The sequence below is a fragment of the Aspergillus aculeatinus genome (genome assembly GCF_003184765.1).
Source record: "Aspergillus aculeatinus CBS 121060 unplaced genomic scaffold BO66scaffold_36, whole genome shotgun sequence".
Lineage (NCBI taxonomy): Eukaryota > Fungi > Ascomycota > Eurotiomycetes > Eurotiales > Aspergillaceae > Aspergillus > Aspergillus aculeatinus.
The window spans coordinates 327,631-346,198 of record NW_020291505.1 but is presented as its reverse complement, the minus strand read 5'-3'; the positions used below and the strand labels follow the sequence as shown (position 1 = coordinate 346,198).

At 50.6% G+C, this 18,568-nt stretch overlaps 7 protein-coding genes across 7 annotated transcripts in view; 3 read left to right on the top strand and 4 right to left on the bottom strand.

Moving 5' to 3' along the window:
* Positions 1 to 788: 788 nt before the first annotated feature.
* BO66DRAFT_421722 (uncharacterized protein) lies at positions 789 to 3,252 on the bottom strand. Its single transcript, XM_025649987.1, has 4 exons — positions 3,067 to 3,252; positions 2,112 to 2,980; positions 1,373 to 2,059; positions 789 to 1,310 (listed from the first exon to the last, which is right to left on the bottom strand). Exons 1-4 carry the CDS (start codon positions 3,067 to 3,069, stop codon positions 1,187 to 1,189), a joined length of 1,683 nt encoding a protein of 560 aa, XP_025502068.1. The 5' UTR covers positions 3,070 to 3,252; the 3' UTR covers positions 789 to 1,186.
* Positions 3,253 to 3,582: 330 nt separating this feature from the next.
* BO66DRAFT_353465 (E1 ubiquitin-activating protein AOS1) lies at positions 3,583 to 5,463 on the top strand. Its single transcript, XM_025644809.1, has 4 exons — positions 3,583 to 3,891; positions 3,961 to 4,018; positions 4,085 to 4,256; positions 4,323 to 5,463. The coding sequence occupies exons 1-4, from the start codon at positions 3,846 to 3,848 to the stop codon at positions 5,205 to 5,207; spliced, it is 1,161 nt and encodes a 386-aa protein (XP_025502067.1). The 5' UTR covers positions 3,583 to 3,845; the 3' UTR covers positions 5,208 to 5,463.
* BO66DRAFT_393264 (Ytp1 family protein) lies at positions 5,464 to 7,801 on the bottom strand. The gene is made up of 5 exons (XM_025647719.1): positions 7,552 to 7,801; positions 7,389 to 7,466; positions 6,431 to 7,273; positions 6,214 to 6,343; positions 5,464 to 6,148 (listed from the first exon to the last, which is right to left on the bottom strand). Exons 1-5 carry the CDS (start codon positions 7,675 to 7,677, stop codon positions 5,817 to 5,819), a joined length of 1,509 nt encoding a protein of 502 aa, XP_025502066.1. The 5' UTR covers positions 7,678 to 7,801; the 3' UTR covers positions 5,464 to 5,816.
* A 339-nt stretch (positions 7,802 to 8,140) lies between these two features.
* Positions 8,141 to 8,633, top strand: BO66DRAFT_440390 (SWI5/SAE3 family protein; the record flags this gene model as incomplete). Its single annotated transcript, XM_025651252.1, has 3 exons — positions 8,141 to 8,233; positions 8,305 to 8,390; positions 8,474 to 8,633. The coding sequence occupies 3 exons, from the start codon at positions 8,141 to 8,143 to the stop codon at positions 8,631 to 8,633; spliced, it is 339 nt and encodes a 112-aa protein (XP_025502065.1).
* Positions 8,634 to 8,682: 49 nt separating this feature from the next.
* mdr1 (ABC multidrug transporter Mdr1) lies at positions 8,683 to 13,620 on the bottom strand. Its single transcript, XM_025652997.1, has 3 exons — positions 12,833 to 13,620; positions 9,461 to 12,774; positions 8,683 to 9,400 (listed from the first exon to the last, which is right to left on the bottom strand). Exons 1-3 carry the CDS (start codon positions 13,214 to 13,216, stop codon positions 9,043 to 9,045), a joined length of 4,056 nt encoding a protein of 1,351 aa, XP_025502064.1. The 5' UTR covers positions 13,217 to 13,620; the 3' UTR covers positions 8,683 to 9,042.
* Positions 13,621 to 16,261: 2,641 nt separating this feature from the next.
* BO66DRAFT_393261 (60S ribosomal protein eL39) lies at positions 16,262 to 16,932 on the top strand. Its single transcript, XM_025647718.1, has 3 exons — positions 16,262 to 16,288; positions 16,434 to 16,534; positions 16,828 to 16,932. The coding sequence occupies exons 1-3, from the start codon at positions 16,283 to 16,285 to the stop codon at positions 16,874 to 16,876; spliced, it is 156 nt and encodes a 51-aa protein (XP_025502063.1). The 5' UTR covers positions 16,262 to 16,282; the 3' UTR covers positions 16,877 to 16,932.
* Positions 16,933 to 17,638: 706 nt separating this feature from the next.
* The window catches only part of skpA (SCF ubiquitin ligase subunit skpA), a 1,473-nt gene continuing 543 nt past the window's right edge, over positions 17,639 to 18,568 (bottom strand). Inside the window, exons 3-5 of the mRNA XM_025647717.1 lie at positions 18,410 to 18,495; positions 17,999 to 18,336; positions 17,639 to 17,930 (exon numbers count right to left, since the gene is read on the bottom strand). Of these exons, the coding sequence (XP_025502062.1) occupies positions 17,924 to 17,930; positions 17,999 to 18,336; positions 18,410 to 18,495 (431 nt within the window). The 3' untranslated portion in view covers positions 17,639 to 17,923. The remainder of the gene's footprint in view (positions 17,931 to 17,998; positions 18,337 to 18,409; positions 18,496 to 18,568) is intronic.

The window sequence follows — 18,568 nt, the reverse complement described above, 5'->3', positions numbered from 1 at the left end:
GATTCGAGATAACGTCGGCCTCGATACGTCATTCTAGCACCAATCACACTGTTGCCCATGGTATCAGCTTGATTTTACCTCTCTCTACACACATACTTCTTCCTCAAAGCGTGGTTGATCCCGCTTGGCTCCCTCATCTGACTATCCTCTTTTCATCCCTGACTTTTCTCTCCCGATCTCGATAATGCGGACGACCGAGCTACGACTCAACCATCTCTTTCTGTACATACATACGCACACTACTTTCAGATTTGCTGACGAGAGATAATGTGATCTTCCACAGAACTCGTCGTTGGCTTTGTTTTATGTTGAGGTTGTTGGAAGGGCCGATGTGTTGCTTCACTGGCGCTAGATGGCTCATTTGCTCATTTTTGTCAGAGTTTTACGCACTGGGGACTACCAATCTATCTGTTTGTGTACGCTTGATGTTTAGCCTGTGAGCGGAGGGGTGACTTGTTGTTCACTGGACCGTCTGCATTCGTTGCCTTACTACACATACCATACTTTAATACTTACGAACTTTGTCAAAAAGAAACAGTCTGCATTGCTCTCTCGATTGCGCTCCCGTAATTCGACATTTCTTTATACCTTACGAGTGACGGCTCCATCCAGGCATTCCCATCCCGCTTTGCTTGTTTGAATCTAGTAGTCAATGTGCACATGGGGAGGTGAGTTACTAGGTAATTTCCACCCAGGCCCTCGGCTTCGTGAGTATACTGGAGCCGGAGCCCGATGGTGGAGAACACATATTGATAGCAAGGCTACGTCACGGAGCAGACTTTTTTTTCCCTTGAAGTGAAAAAGGAAGACCATTCTGTTCCATTCATTGTCCCACATTAATACAACGCCGATTTCAGGCACGGTCGGGTAACCAGAATACTCTGAACATCGTGACTCTGGACATTGCCTCACCACCTCAGAGAAGGCGTGAAACATATGAGTGCATGAGAAACATTTCTATCTAAGTTGGGTATTGGTTTACGATCAGGAGGGATGGGTATGGGTATGGGTATGAAGGAAGTCAGGGAGGGACCAACGAGTCCTGGCTGTGTATGATGAGATGAAAGACCAGTCCCTGAAAGCGCCCGAAGGTGGCTTGCGTTGCACATTCGCACAACCAGCAAGCATGAAGCGAACACATATATCTGTGTGGTGGTGGGGGTTGCACGCAAGAGGTAGTATGGGTTTATCTGAAACCTGAAGCTGGAAAGAACCTCGGGCCACCATAGCCGTAAGCAACGATGCTTTGAATGTCGATGTTCTTTCCGCTATGGGGGTTCCACAGCTTGACAAGGATGTATCTTCCTGAGCTGTATGGTGGCAATAAGTTAGACACGTAGGACCCTCTCGAGCGGCAAGGCATAGAACTTACGGTGGGGGATCAAACTTAATGCTGACCATGCTCTTGTGTCTGGCAATGTGAAACCGTGCATGAGGTTTCATAAGCGAAGAGTCCAGGGGCTGCGAGTCTTCGTGGCGTTGGGGGGGAGGTGTATCGGGCGAACGTGGACGGTGCCTTGGGTGTGCTGCTTCGTAGCGACGCCGCATGGCTCGGATCTGCCTCGATAAAGCCCGGCGGCGCCGAGGAAATGTACCCATTTCAGCGAGTTCAGCTTCGCTCAGACTGTCACTAGTGTCCGAACAGATGGCGGCGTCGTCGAACCGATCAGCCTCCAGACGCTCTATCTCAGTGAGGTATGGCGTCTCGTCATCATCGTCATTCCGTCCGTGGGCATCCGAACGTGCATCCGATTGTTCATCGTAATTGGTCATGGTGCGAAACTCCGGTATGGGATCAGGTTCGCCTCCCTCGACGGGCCTCGAAGGGTTATTGTTGTCAGTGTCAGAAGCTTCGGTGTTGAGATTGGGCTCGACCATGTTCCCTTGAATATTCGGCAGGCGAGGCCGGTGCGCATTCAGGTATTCCTGAGATGGCTGCATTCCATTGTGCCAATTTCGCCCAGTGCGTCTGGTCGCCTCACGTTGAACATGAGATGCGGCTGTACGAGCTAAAAGGTCGTCAGATGTCATTGAGACAAAAACCATGCCTTCTTGAATCCTATGAATAGAGTCAGCAGCGAGCTTGATATTGTGAAGCCGCTATCACTTACGGAGCATCATAACCAATTCTCGGCGCTTTGATGACGATCTTCTGCAAACAAAAAGGGATTCCAGCTTGGTGTTTCAGAATCAAGTTGCATCGGTCTGATTTTGTGCAGTACACAGTGGAGTCATTGCGAAGGATGTTCTCGGGCCAGGAGCTTTCTCCGTCCGGTTCGTATGTGCCTCCGTCACAGCTGGCTAACTCCATTCTGAGTGCTCCCGGGACCACTTGACCATATTGACCGTAACGGAAGTTCTGCAAGCCTTCTCGATGATCATCCGTCTCCAACTTGCGACGCTTTGTCCTCCAGTGATCCATTGGGGAGTCACTCTCCAATTGCTGAGGCATGACTGTTGGTGACTCGAGACGGGGTACAGGCTCATCCAGGAGAGACGTTTGATTTGCGCCTCTGCTTCTTCTCACGCGGCCAATCCGATCCTCGGCTCTGAGAGGACGGAACCTCGGAGTCCTGTTGCCAGATCGGATCGGGTCAGAAGCACTTGCTTCCGAGTTCACAACTGTCACATTCAGCGCGTGCGGTCTCTGACCACCAGGACGCACAGGACCTGCCGTGCTGCCGTTGTCCGTGGCTTGTTGTTGGTTCCAGATCTGGCGTTCGGCTCGGACTTGTTGAAATTGCCGGTCCAAAGCTGCCCTGGCCTCTTCGGCGATAAAGGAGGACCTGCCCCGGTACTCCTCCAACTCCTGGTTCAGAGTTTCAAGCGCACGAGCCGAGTTGTTACGGTTACGCTCGGAATTGAGCAGTTCCTGTAGATGCTGTAGACGATTCAAAACAGGGCGTTGCTGTCGGTCGTTGTTGGTACGAGACCCTCGAGAAGGACGGCGAGAGGCGGGAGGGTAATCGTAGTTCCCGGACTTGATTTGCAGTGCGTCAGAAAGTCAGTATTGCCGATGATACGCGGTATAATTGCATTCTCCGCAAACGACTATTAGCTACGTACCATAACTCGATGTTATGTTAAGAGTTAAACCATCCACTGTGGTGATGGGGCGAGGGCGTACAGCGGGCAACTATACGGAACCCGATAACCACACAAAGGATAAGGGTGCCTAAGGGTGCCACACAAGGACAATGCAGAGATAAACCGGTAAGATGGATCAATGAAGGGGAGGTGGGGGGGGGGGGGTGATGGGATGAAAAAGAGAGGGAGGGAGAGAGAGAATGTATGTTTGAGTAGGAAAGATGAAATCAAACCGAGAGGGTAGAGGGTATGTGAGCGAGGAAGAAGAAAAGATGACGGACGGATAGAGAGGGAGAGGGAGGAGTAGGAGTGGGTGGAGGTGGAGGTGGAGAAAGAGGATGGAGTGATTGATTGGAATGACGCCCGCCCGCGGCATTCCTTCCTTTACTTCAGGCGATAAGCAGTTGGACTAACTTATCGATGGACTATCGGGTGGACTCGCACGTGATGAACGATAGATAGAAAGAAGATTAGAATAGTTGCAAGTACAAGTTACAACCCTTCACTTTCACTTGTGCATTCACTTCTTATTATACTTCTTCTTTCTTCCAACTTTATTTTGTTTTCCTTCTCCTTCACCCTCGTATATTCCTCTCACCTTCTTCCCTCTTCCCTCTTCTCCATCTCTCCTTTCGAACTACTGGGCCATACAGTCCTTGTATCATATCATATCAGTAGAACAGTCAGATTGTCCAAGCCTTGCTTCCAATACTTGCCTTCACCCCCCACCTTTTCCCGCATTATACGTCATTCAAACCATGGAGTCGCAGCCAGCCCAGCCGCCAGCCCAGGCGATGAGCGCAGGTATGCCAATTTTCATTACTCCCAAACATCGAGGAGAAGCTCTCTAATAGTAATGGTGGTGTGGAAAAGATGAAATCGCGCTATATGACCGCCAAATCCGCCTCTGGGGAGTAAAAGCTCAAGAAAAGTGAGCTCCCTCGGTAGTCCCCTCCGTGGCTTGCTCAGCGTCTCCTGACCCCCGGTCTTCTCACAGGCTGCGATCCGCGAATATCCTACTTATCACTTTCAAAGCTCTGGCGAACGAGGTCGCCAAAAACCTGGTGCTTGCGGGGATTGGTTCTCTTACCATCATCGACCATGAGAGTGTGACGGAGGAGGATCTCGGCGCGCAATTCTTCGTGAACGAGGATTGTAGAGGCCAGAATGTAAGCGGGGAAACCCTTTCCTCCATCAAACTCCCATTCATCAAATGCTGAAGCGAAGTCCTATAGCGAGCACAAGCTGCAGCGCCGGCCATTCGTGCCATGAACCCTCGGGTTCAGCTCCACATCGACACGGAAGATGTTCACCTCAAACAACCAGAGTACTTTGCACAGTTCGACATCACGATCGCCACAGAACTTGACTTCCACACGTACACGACCATCAATGCCGCGTGTCGGATAGCCAACCGGCCTTTCTACGCCGCCGGGCTGCACGGTTTCTACGGCTTCGTCTTCGCCGATCTGATTTCCCACGACTTTGTGATCGAGAGGTCCAAATCCAACGTGGCCTCGGTCACCCAGGAGACCCCGACGCGGAGTATCCTCAACATCACCACCAAGAAGGAGAACGAGAAGGTCATTGAGATGGTGACCAAGCGCGAGGTGTACTCCCCTCTGATCTTGGCCAACACCTCCCCGCTTCCCGAGGAATTCACGCGTCTGCCCCGCAAACGCAAGCAAGTCACCCCGCTCCTCACCTGTCTCCGCGCGCTGTGGGAGTACCAGAAACTCTCCGCCGGCGCGCTGCCGACATTCTCCCACCAGGACCTCGAGGTCTTCACCAAGCTCGCGCGAGACGGCCACCAGGAACTGAAACTGGACATCGCAACTCTCGACGCGGAGTTCCTGCGCACCTTCTTGCAGAACCTGAACAACGAGTTGAGTCCCGTGGCGGCCTTCGTCGGGGGCAGTCTGGCACAGGATGTGATCAATGTGCTCAGTGCACGCGAACAACCCCTCCAGAACATGCTGCTGTTCGACGGCGAACGTTTGACCGCTCCCATCTACCCCCTGCACCCTATCTTCCCGCCCGAGGTCGACAATATGCTCCCCGCTGTGATTCCAGTCCCGAACCCAATCCCCTTGGACGGGGCACCCGCCCTGGCACCTTGATGAGCCCCACAAGCATCCTGCAGAGGAGGATAAAAGAAATGAAGAGGCGTCGAGATAGGGAAAGGCAATCAACCCTTCTGGAGGTTTGGTGCCGAAAATGAAAAGGGTTCAATTAGAGAGTTCTTAGTCGCTACTATGGGGCAGTAGGGATCTTTGCCATATATCTACGCTTGCGCTGTAATGCTCCACACCTAGCCTTTTACCGCCGAAGGTAACGCCGTGTATGATAGATTTGACAATACTACAATCGACCCACTCTTTAAAGCACTACTATGGCCGTCGACTGTGTGGCCGTTCGAGGTGGCTTGCGTCTCAATGTCCTGCGCGCCTGAATTCTCCAGACTTTGGCAGAATCACGAAGCTCATATGTCATGTCCCTTAGCCGATCATCTTCGCCTGTTGGTTGCGGTGCAATGCAACCTCGGATCCATCCCTCAAAAGACCGGGCGGGCCAAGTCATCTGAGACCGGGATTTCAAGGATTCAATGGTTTTCCAAGTAAAGTCAAATGCAAGTTAATAGTCGGATAAGAAATATGAACAGTTCAGGCTTGCTGGAATGAAATGGAAGACACCCAAAAGAAAGTTATATAGATTTAAACTCCTTCAAATCAGTGCGTTGACGTCTCCTTGCCAACGAGAGCGGAGCTTTCCTCGTCGTCCACTTTCCGAGGTCCCATTGTGTTCCTACTGTGCCCCCCGTTGTCTTCCTCATCTGAGATGAGCCCCTGCAGCTCGAACTCCTCCGCGTCATGGACGTGCTGGTTCTCGGATGCCGAGCGAGCGTGGCCGTTCAGAAAGCGGCCGTTGGGCTGGTTAGGCTTGTAGCCGGGCGAACTTTCGCCGGCGTCGTCTGCGAAGCTGGAGGAGCGGGAGCGGGACGGTGGCTTGGTGGATTCAGGCCATGCGTGAACAGCGTAGATGTGCAAGAGGACGTTGACGACTGAGAGGAAGGATGTTAGAGCGAGGTCTCGGGGCAGATCAGTGAGACATTCAGGTACAACGTACAGAGGAAGAGGATGAAAGCAATGCTGTACAGAATCAGGACATATGAAACATGTGTGATTCCAGCGTCGCTGAGCAGTTGCATTTGTTCTTCGGTGGCGCCCATGAAGAGAAACCCAGAAGCGTACAACAACTAGAATCAAGTCAGTACAGTAGCTCAGAAATGGAGAGTGACCAGGCCCTTAAGGCAACATCCAGCTCCTGTGTCCAGGCGACTTACGAAAGGCGTGAGATACTGAAAGCTATTCGGGTCGGAACCGTCCGGGCTGACGGTGCCCTTGTCTCTGAGCACAAAGGAGATCTCAATGATCCTGGTAAAGCCGGCAGCCATCAAGGTGTAACCGAAGATGGAGTGGATCATAGTACTGATCATCAGATGCTGGGGGTGAGCGGACATGGCATAACCGGTGAGTAGAATAACCAGGGCTGGAATGAGATTGCGCTTGGGGCGGCCATTGCGTTTCCGGCTCAGCCAAATACCCAGCAGCCCGGCACACCACCAAACAATTCCCATCGTGGTATGTTGTAGATCGTTGTGCACCCAGGGACCTCCCCACCGGTGCTCGGTGAAGGTGTTGACACATCCCCAGGCGGCGATGATCAGCGAATCGAAGAACTCCTGGCTGCGACCCGTGCGGCGAAGCCAGTACTGACCAACGAGGAGCAGGATGGTAAGCAGAATTCCATAGGCGATGAAAGCGCTGCCCATGATGAAGTGAGCCAGACACTGTCCCAAGTGGTCATCCCGGCAGAAGCCCATGGCTGTGATTCCTCCAAACAGCATCTGAACCCAGCTTGCGACCGGCATGGCCTTGCCGACAACTCCGTGCGCAACCACCATGACCCGACGAATCCGCCCGTGAATGCCCTTGGTGAGATGTAGTTTGAGATAGACGCCCAGTACAATCTGAACCACCATCATCAACATCAATGTATTTGCGAAAGACGCATGGACGTTTTTGGCGAATTGGCGACCCTTGTGAGCATGGCCCAGGAAGTATGCGACTACTGCGACAATCGTGCCGACAATCTGGAGAGGGACATGCCAGCGCGACCGTACAATCTAGTTGTCAAGCAAAAAAACGTTAAACCCCAAGGTCCATACACTCGAGTATGACTCCGCAGCCATCCAAATGAGGATGAGGCTGTCGGAGATAAGTACGGAGACTTGAACTTACCCCGAGAACCATACCCAAGGGGAAAATGATGCCAAAGGCAAATCCCATGAGGATCATATGCAGCCATAGCGTCGAATCCTGGGGGGAACAAGTTATCAGTTGGAAACAGAACAGAAAGAAGGGGGGTGAGGGGGCTGTAGCTCGAAGGCAAGATGAAACCTACAATCGGATCTTCGGAGATGGCGGCACCGTCAGGAACATTTTCATGGCCTTCGTGAGCGCACGCTGGCATGGCCAGCAGCAAGGTTACCAGCAACCCGGACAGGTGAGATCGACTCGTTATTGCCATGATTGCCACTTCACTTCCTCTTGAAAAAGAAAAAAGAAGGTGTGTAGTGAGAGGACGATAGGGAGAGAAGAGAGAAGGGGATGTGCAGAGAGGGAGAGGGAGGAAAGAGAGAGAGAGAGGGGGGACAAAGAGTGGGTGAGTTCTGGCCGATCGGATGGGTGCTGGTGCTGGTGCTGGTGCTGGCGGAGGCCCTGCCAGGCCCGGGACGGAGGACGTACTCGTAAGCATCCACAGGCGGCATCTAAAGCGCATTCGGGCAAAGCAGATTGGACGAAGGGCTCCGCATTTCTATACTTGGTACGGAGTACAGGTACTGTACGTAGACAGGTAGTCCACCTCTCCCTTCTCTTTCACTTGATTATTCACTACCACTGATCACTACCACTGATACAAACCCCCAGGACATTCCCGAAACTCGTTTGACAGTTGATCTGCTGGGTCATTATCAATTTATCATATCATCATGCCATCTCCGCGAGGCTCCACCGCCGAATCCGGCAACAAGCCTGCATCTCCAGCTCCAGTCGACCAACAAGCGTCAAAGAAAGATAAGCTGGTACATTATCCTCCGGCAAGACAAAAGCCAAAAAGAAAGAACCATTTCTACCCTGTCTCATTTCGCTTCAGGTTATACTACGCCAGTCGGTTGCAGATATACAAACCCAAATCGCCGACTTGGAGGCTCAGATCGCCGAAGCCAAGGCCCACTTGAAGTATGACAATCCCCCGAGTCCGCTCCGAAAAGGAAGGATAGATAGTATGAATACTTATCGATTGACGTCCACGTGATGGCCAGGAACGACCCAAAAGCCACGGTGCAACAACATATCCGTCTGTTGCATGAATACAACGAAATCAAGGACGTTGGGCAGGGGTTACTGGGCCTGATCGCAGATGCGCGGGGAGTGCGACAAATTGACGTGCAAAGAGAGTATGGGGTGGGTGATCGCGATTGAGAATCACCCTGAGGGCTTACGGGACAGGAGCTTGAGTGATGTTTCTTTTACTCCATCTCAATTTTTGTTTCTATATGAGGAGATATTCTTCAATAAGAGATACAAGAGGTACAATACAGGTCATCGACCTGTGCGCACGGCAAGGAGGGGAGGCTGTATTCTAATTCACCTCCAAGAAAAACAGGTCTCATGTTCTCCATCCAAGCACCGAGAGACCAGCCAACTCCGCAACATGGTAAATGCGCGTCACATTATCCGTTGGGGGACACAATGTCATGCATGTGCCTCCAAATTCATGTCACATGAGAAATAAGAGCGTAAAAAATAAGAAGTGGCGAAGATCTAGAAACAAGTGGTGAAAAGAGACAGGATATTAAACCAGCTGTACAGGATATATAGCGCAATTGAATTAGTGGCCCTTGTCGAGGCTCTGCAAGTTGACCAGCTCGAAGTAGCGACCTTTGGCGCGGATCAGCTCCTGGTGTGTACCGCTCTCCACGATCTTGCCTTGGTCAAATACGTAGATGATGTCGGCTTTCTGGATGGTACTGAGACGGTGTGCGACTGCAATGGTGGTTCGGCCCCGAGCAGCAGCATCGAGTGCTGCTTGCACAACCTTCTCGGATTCCGAGTCAAGGGCAGAGGTGGCTTCGTCGAGAAGCAGAACTCGGGGATCCCGGATCAGGGCCCGTGCGATAGCCACACGTTGCTTTTGACCTCCAGACAACATGCCTCCTTTGCTGCCGACTACCGTATTGAATCCATCTCTGTGAGGCGCAGTGTTAGTTAAAGAGCCTTTAAGAATGGTTTTCAGGACGAGAACTTACGGGAGAGACATGATGAAATCATAAATATTGGCTTCCTTGCAAGCCTTGACCAGCGCCTCCTCGGGTACCTCCTCACCAGTGACGCCCAGGAGAATATTCTCCCTGATGGTGCCTTGATACAAGGTGGGTTCCTGGCTAACAAGCGATAGGAAACTGCGGTAAGAATTGACGTTCAGCTGAGTGATGTCTTTGCCATCAATTAGGACCTTTCCAGCGATGGCATCATAGAACCGTTCAAGAAGCGCAATGGTGGTACTTTTACCACAACCACTTGGGCCAACAAGGGCAACGTATTGTCCGGGCTTGACGGTCAGATTCAGTCCACGCAGGACCGGCTGTTCGGCGCGAGTAGGGTATCTGAAATGAACGTCACGGAATTCGATAGATCCCTCCACAGACTGAAGCTTTTCGCCTTCCTCCGACCAGGTGTCGATCTGCGGCTTCCGGTCAAAAAGTCTGCGGAATTCAGCCGCCGCATTCTTCGCCTTGCCCATGTCTGGAGCGAATGAGAAGACAGTACCCGCAGACTGGGCACCGAACAGAATCTCGGAGAAGCAGACGAAGAAACGAAAGACAGAATACTCGTGGTGCCCCAGGAGCGTACCTCCATACCAGAAACCGAGGGCAACACAGAAAAAGACCAGAGCCTGCGAGGCGGCATATAGAATAGAGGATTTCAGCACCGAGATCAGACTTGTACGGCCCTGCGCCGCTAACTGGCCGTGGTAGATATCCCAAACATCCTTTTCCCGGGTGAGAGAGGCCACGGTGCGAATAGCCGAGGTCGCCTCACACGCATAGCTTGCAGAGCCTTCATAGGCGCTCTTAGATCTTTGTTGGAACTGCGCGAGCATGTAGAAGCGGTAGAATCCACATCCCAGTAGAACCGGAACGACGGAAATGCAGACCAGAGCCAGCTTCCACCCGATGCTGAGAGAGATAATCATAGCCGCACCTAGGGTCGTGCTGGTCATAAGGATCGTACCCAATGTGGCACCACTGACACCCGACAGATGTTTGGTCTCAGTCGACAAGAAGGATGTGAGTGCACCAGTGCTGTTTTCCTCTCGATCAAAAAAAGTAATATCCTGACGCAGCATGGATCTAAAGGCCATGCTTCGAGCTCGCCGAATCAATCTCTCCGAGCACACGGCGAAAGCGGCACCATTGATGGAAAGGTTGATGAACTGCGCGATTCCCACCACAAAGAACATTAAGGCCCAAAAAGCACCATCATGACGAATTTTAGCGGCCTCGCTCGTAGGCAGCGAAAGAGTGCTGATGGCTTTGGCGTACAGAACGGCCTGGGTGGGTTGGCCACCACCGGAAAGTACCGCAAAGACCAATCCGATGAGCATATAGAGAACCTCAGGGCGGTTGAAGGAAGCAATGAATTTGACCAAAGACCAAAGTGAGTATTTCTTAGCGATCTCCGGCTCTCTCTTGGCCAGAATGGCGCTGGAAATTGACTTATGTGTTCCACTGCGTCCAAGGCCATTACCGGCGAACATCTTCTCGTCGTCATCAGCTAGAGAACCGGTGCCACTGCTTGCTGACTTGATGCGTTCGATCTCCTCCCTCGCGAAGTCATCCTCGTCCATATCTGCTTCGTCAGTAGCCAAGGCTTCCGCGTCCTTCTCCTCGTTAATGCGCTGTGCTTCCACGAGGCTGTGGTAGGTGCCCTTGCGACCAACGAGTTCGTCATGATTGCCTTGTTCCACAATCTTACCGTTCACCATAACGACAATATTGTGGGCTGACTTGATGGTAGAAAGACGGTGAGCAATGACAATAGTAGTGCGGCCTTCGGCAGCTCTATCCAAGGCTGCCTGAACAACACCTTCAGATTTCGTATCCAGAGCAGATGTGGCTTCGTCGAGCAGAAGAATCTTCGGGTCACTGACTATAGCGCGCGCGATAGCAATGCGTTGCTTCTGTCCTCCGGACAGTAGGAAACCGCGTTGACCCACATTCGTCTCGTAGCCTTCAGGAAGGGCTGCGATGAAGTCGTGAGCGTTGGACATCTTCGCTGCGTTTTCAATCAATTCCCTGATTTTGTCCTCGGATTCGTTTTCATACTTCGTGCCGATAAGGCCGTGTCGAATGTTGTGATAAATCGTCGTACCGAAGAGGACAGGTTCCTGGCTAACCAGCGATATTTGTTGACGCAGCCAACGAAGGTTGAGAGTCGAAATGTCATGGCCATCCAGAAGAACGGAACCTCCCACAGGGAAATAAAATCGCTCGACCAGACCAACAACAGTACTCTTTCCCGAGCCCGATGGGCCAACAAGCGCAGTCGTCTTGCCGGCAGGCATGATCAGGGAGACACCATCCATGACAGTAACTTCCGGACGAGAGGGGTAAATGTGCTTGATGTCGCGGAATTCGATATTGCCTTCGAAGTGTTCGAGCTTCTCGCCCTCCTCGGAGTAGGGATCCAGAGGAGAGGGACGATCGATAGTCCCATAGATCTTGACGGCTGCGGCGAGAGCATTCGTGAAGGCTTGACCATTGGGGGCGACATTTCCTAGACTGAATGACCCGATCAAGATAGCCATAAGAACCGTCAATACTTGTCCCACGTTAACCTCTCCATCCGTGAGGAAACGAGAGCCCATCCAGAAACCAAGGCCGTAGTTGGAGAACATGATACCGAACATGCCACCAATCATGAAGCCGAGAATAACCTGGGTCTTGATACCCCATTTCTCGGCCTCGGCCAAATGAGCCTCGTATTGCTTGGCCAATTTGTCTTGAGTACCAAATGCGGTTGCGTTACGGATTGAGCTGATGACCTCTTCCGCAACAGTTCCGCCGGCACCAGCGCTCTCCAAGGACTTTTTGCTGTACTTGACAATAAAGCGAGAGCCACCTCCCATAGTCATCACAAGCGCAACAATTGTTGAGGTACAGATCAGAGCGAGTTTCCAATATTTGATATAGGCGACAATAAACGCAGTCACGAAGGTGGCAATGGCTGTTAATGTGAGTCCAACCTTCTCCGAGATACCATCTTGGATCAAATTCGTGTCGGCTGTGATGCGAGTTGTAACTTCACCGGCTCCTAATCTATCGAAGTAGCCCATGTTTTGTCTCAAGATAGACTCCAGATAATGTTCGCGGATTTTCTGAGTAATGTGTTCTCCGGTGTAGATGAACCCGACGGTGGAGATATAGACGGTAACGAACTCGGCAATTCCAAGATACACAAAGTAAAGAACATTCTTCGTTAACTGGTGATAGAAGTCGTGGTACGAGATTTCGTACAGAGCGATTCCTCTGAATGCCGAAGCCAGTGAGCCGAAGAGAATCTAAGAAAGCCCATGTTAATTGTAGAGCCAACCAGTGACACCCGGCCAAACCACTTACGGTAAATAGAGGCAGAGCAGCACCTGCCACGATAGCGCAAAGCGCACTGACAAGCATGATTAAGATGTCCATGCGCGAGGCATAGCGAAACAGAGCGAAAAACGACACATTCACATCCGGCGAATCCAGCTGCTTCTTCAGAATCTCCTTTTCATGCTCTGGGAGGTGGGCGAAAAGCGCATCTGGATCTTCGGATTTGGCTAGAGCATTAGAACGAGAACCCTTGTCCTTCTCTCCTGCTGGGACCACCGTCGAACTAGAGATGGATGAACGACCAGCTGACTTGCGATGTTCGGCTGAGGATGCGCTTCCCCGTTCCATCAACTCGATATCAGCGTTCTCGGCCTTGTCCCCAGGAAGGCGCTCATTTTCTGGAAGAGCCATTTTTGCTCCTGATGGCACGTGGAAATGTCGTCTCACAGTTGTGATTGTGAGGTCGGAAGACGTGTTGTCGAAAGAAAGAGAGAAACGAGAGGACGAAGCGCACTACTCCATGAGGAAGGTGGCTTTCGGTAGTAGGTAGGTGAGAGACGCTGGGAAGACTTCCAACTTGACCACCCTGTATGTTAAGAAGAATCGAAGGAAGGGTGATATTCTCAAGGTAGGCGAAGGTGTTTCGCAAGCTGGGCGCAAATCTTGTCGCGAGCTATGCTTCCACGCGCGGAGGACCTAGAAAGGGATGGTATGGAATGTACAATGTTGATCCAACCCCAAGGTCGTTCGGAGAGGGGAAAAATGAGATTGTTGATTAATTAAAATTAAAGGTGTAAGATACTGCAAGGTAAAAGGGGAGGGGGGGTAGGAAGGAGGGGAAGAGGGGGGTTTGTAGAGGGATATATAATTAAGTAGAAGCTAATAATTTGTTAGTTACTAGTACGGAGTACGTCGCCCTGAACAAGACTTGAATCGAAAGACTGGGGATTTAAATCCTGATGCCTCGTTGTCGGCGTCAGCGAGCGCTTGTCCCCGTCATGTGTGGTACGGAAGAGGAAACATCAATTTTAGCCTCCGTTTCTTAGCGTCATCGGAGCCCCGACTTTCCGAGCCTGTTTTATGCATTGCTTGCGTTTTACTCAGTCAAGTTAAGCGGCGTATTATCATCTAACAATTTTAATGATTCATGCGTATCGAGCGTATTACTAATTGAGAAAGTATTAAGTTAGTTATTCCAATTGCATGGCAATTGCATGGAAAGGACAGCATGCAAATAAATGGTCGAGAGTCACTACGGTGAATTACAGTGCATATATGTACATACTGTACCCCTGGACTACATAATCTTTGTTGTACAGAAAGTAGGCAAGGTATGTCGGAAGAATAACAGAGATGATCAAGCGACAGGCAAGCCACCACGAGCCACTCGGTCGGAACGGAGAGATGAGCGCTCACTCACACACACACATGCATGAAGGTAAGAATGAACCTGCAAAATAGTCTCCAGCCACGGTACAAAACTCACTTGCGTATTGAAGGCACCCAGGAAGACCACGTACAACCAAAGAAGCCTAACAGATCAGACTCCCTTGGAGACATGATCTACTATCAGTCGCGACTCGGGAGCATAATAGAGTATTATTGGTCCACTCTCTGCTCGGTTCTAGAACACCTATCAAGACGGTATCCCCTATCAATGAAAATTAGAGAGCCTGGAGCTGGAGGCCTTCTGCGGGCACTTTATTAGGCCTAGCTCAGGTATATTATACTAGACGGGCAATCGATGTGTGCCAATGGCGAGGGAGAAATCGAGAAAGAACCAGTGCGACGTCCAAGTATCGGTGCCTAAAGAGAGCTTTAGCGCGGGCAACAAAACGACTACCTCAGGGCGGGGTCTGGCTCGGGTTAAAAGACCCGCTTCGCTCATGGACTGGACAGGTACGTACGTACTGTATTCGGCTACCAAACGAATACGCCGGCGTACAGTTTTGATCTCAAAGAGTGCGTGCCAGCATATCATATGAACCTCGTATTTCCAGTAGAAAATCTTCGATTTGATTGGATTGATGCAAGGCATCCGTTTCAGGTTCGATCGGGGTCGGGGCTTATAACCTCCGGTCTCCTCGATGACAAACCAACCAACTGAACTTCGGGCTTGAAATCGATTCCGTTCCATGGATGGTATCTACTACTAGTCAAGGTAGGGACTTACTACGTATTGTTGGAGGTACAGCCTGTAGTCTTAAGTCCTCTTCACTCTACGTACGGAGTACTCTGTAAAGACTTGTAAATATAGTTAGGCAGGGACTAGTAAACGCCGCTTATCTCCGTACCTTCAACCAGCCATCGGGCGCTAACTTACCGAGTAACTTCCTCATGCTGCTTGTGACTTGGTCTGCAGTACGGATCAATGTTCATGGGAGGTCCGTGGTTAACAATGGGAAAGACATGCAGTATGCATCGAGTATTTCACACTGTTATGCTATGAGACGAAAGACCAGTGAGTCACTCCCCCGGACACGATGATGGTTGCTGATGTTGTTGCATCAGCGGAGGGAGCTTGATCCGACCTACGGAATACATAGTACTATAAATGGACCCCGATCCTGTTGGGGGCCTCGATAACTGGAAGTAGGGAACGGAATTCCGACCGTTGCTTACTGCCCATAATATTATCGTCTGGTTTTGCCTGTTGTCTCAGACTAGGGCCACTCGAGAGTTCGATGGCTCTTTGATAGGTGTTTAGTATGGCGGCGACGACGGCTTGGTCCTCTCGATGTGTTAAACCTACTTACTCCTTATGGTGTGAAAAGTTATAGAATGGCTTAGCTTTTTGTGTGAGTCATCGAGTATTGGATGAATCTGGTACTCAATAATTCATCAAGGTTGACCTGATGACCCTCAGCCAAGTGACGGTATGATGACTCAATGCTGTACCTAAGTCAACTATACGCTAGGTGCAGATAGCGCAAAGGAGGTGATGAGCAGAGAACCAAATACGGTGAGAGTATGTGCATGGAAACAGACAACAAGGACAAAGCAGTATTGATCGTGTTGAACTTGCTATGGCCCCGTCATGGTAGTTTACCTGTCTAATCGGATATTTGGCGGTCAGCAAAGGCCATGCGGATATCCCCTCCGGGCAAATCCCGCCGGGCTACTATCAAGTGACTTGTGATAAGTCTCGACCATCGGCGCAAGATATAGAAACTTGCTCTTCAATCAGAAAAAAGAGGGAACACATCGAGATGAGAGATTAATGTAGCAAAGTGCCGAATTAAAACAACTGAAGTGCGCTAGCAACCAAGGCCATATCAATAACACGGTCAATATACATCAGTTGAGGGAACAGATATGCTGGTTGCCTCAGGCATACATCACATGACCTATCCGAAGCGAAACGCTAAGCCCTGCCCGCACAAAAAAACTACCACTACGAACGGCGATTGAAGACGGTCGACAACCTCACTACCGCCAGTCCATACCCTCAGCTCGCCGTCGCGACAAGCCTTCAAGATGCCGGTTAGCAGCCCCTATTTGACATGAACGGATATTGCTATGGGATATTTTTCACGTCCTGCCATTCTGGCCAGACGTATATCACATGGAAACCGCTAGGATGAGGATAAAGGAGGCAGGCTAACGCTTTCATCTTTCTTCAATATAGAGCCACAAGAGTTTCCGCACCAAGCAGAAGCTTGCCAAAGCTCAGAGACAGAACCGTCCTATCCCCCAGTGGATTCGTCTCCGCACTGGTAACACCATCAGGTAAATAAGAACCCTTGATTTCACCACCATTCGATTCCCGTGTGACGCTGCGACCCCCCGATGGCCTTGGATCGCCTGGCAAAATGGTAGTAGACGGAAGAGCTACGAAGGAAAGGATTGGAAATCAAATCAACACTGGATAAGCAACCACCACGACTATTTTCTACTTGCCGGGATTCGACGATTCTCTGCCCTCGGGGGGTTGGAATTCTTTTCCAAGATGCACACACGGGCGATCAGATGATACTCAGGAAGAGGTCGGATGGCTGACCTCGCTTCCTCTATCTTTCCAGATACAACGCCAAGCGGAGGCACTGGCGCAAGACCCGTCTCGGTATCTAAATTCGATCAAGCCAACCAACCGACTACTTCGATTTCGCCCGAGATGTCTTTTCTTTATCCCTGGGAATGTTTCGTTCAGTTGTGATACCGCCAACTCTTGTGTGCCTCTCTTGCTCGCGATGATTGAATCTGCATCATCCTGAACTTGTCGACCCGCTGCTTTCTGATCCACACCCTTCATCTTCTCTCCTTCGGTTTTTGCTCCTGTTTCCCGGCAAGCATTTTTATGTGGCAAGCGAATATCCGTTTCTGAACGTCGAACGATATCCGGGACAGGTCTGGTTGAGGTGCAAGCAGTCGTTTTTGGACTGGTTCTGTGATATGGTTATGAATCATGCAATTTAATTACACGAGCTGAGCAAAACAAAAATCGAAAACTTATGAAGGATAACGAGCACTGAACGAAGGTTTATTTTTCTTCTGGGGACTCTACTCTTTGATCCCACTTGAACGCGGGCTACCTGGAGCGATAAATCTGCCCAAAAAAGAGATTCTCTTCGCCTGTCTTTGCCGAGGTAGCTTTTGTTTCAAGTCATGGATTGACCTTGTAGGAAGTCATATATCGCTGCTAGTATGGTCACTCAAAATGCTGGCTCCGTATATCTTTTCAATCACGAGCATACAACCATACCCCTACAGACGCGACCCTGCGGACCTGATAAAGTAAAATTTGTTCCTAGACCCGGAGTATCTTCAGCGTCGTTTAGGTCAATCTCATACAGTAGAGCTAACTCATCTGAATTGGGTTTCAAGGACACAACATCGTAACAAAGTTTGTATTTCAGCTACTAATCGATTAAGCTATATCCCACTGTTGCCCCTAGACAATGGTCCAGGGCCAGTAGGACAAAAAGAAACAAAAAGAACCATGCGCTGACATGAAAAAGCGAGAACCGAACGCCGGGAACTGCAGCAACTGGAGACCATATGAGGTGTATCAAGCCAAACCATTGTTGAGGATTGCCTATCTTCACAGAGACCACATTTCCCATAGCGAGCCTGCGATCCTTGGAAGATATGGCAGTGCCGCTGACCAGTGACACCAATTTAGCGACTGCAAAGCAATTGTTTAGCATACGTCTCTCCTGTTTTTACGGCAGCGGTAGGGGTTCATGCACTTACTCTTCAGCCCACTCATTCTCCCGGCGGATCTGATCCTCCTCCTCAGGAGTGAAATCGTTCTGAATGTTGAATGTCTTGCGGATTTCTTCGGGGGACTTGCCCTTGATCATGTTGGCGACGGTCTTGCAGCCAACATCCAGCAGGCCCTTGATATCGAGGTAGTTCGCGGCCAAGATAATCTCGAACAGCATCTCTTGATCGACCTGCATGAACTTCTGGTCCCACTCATCGATGTCGGTGGTCTTACGACGAGAGTCATCGTCGTCACCGGTGCTGGGGGGGTCGCCCTTGTGGTGCTCGCACCACTCAATGACCTTCCTCAGGACAGCTTCATTGACCTACGGAGCCGAATGTTAGTTTTGTTTAATGAATGGTGAGGACAAGTGGGAATGGGTGGTAGGAATAACATACGTTAGGGATAGGGATAGCTTCCGTAGTATCACCAAGATCCTCGAGCAAATTCTTGATCAGAACAGAGCGTTGAGCGACATCGCGGTCTAAAAAAGCAGCATAAGTTAGACTTCAGATTCAGCGGTAAAGTGTTAAGGCGACAAGGACGTGTGGGGGGGG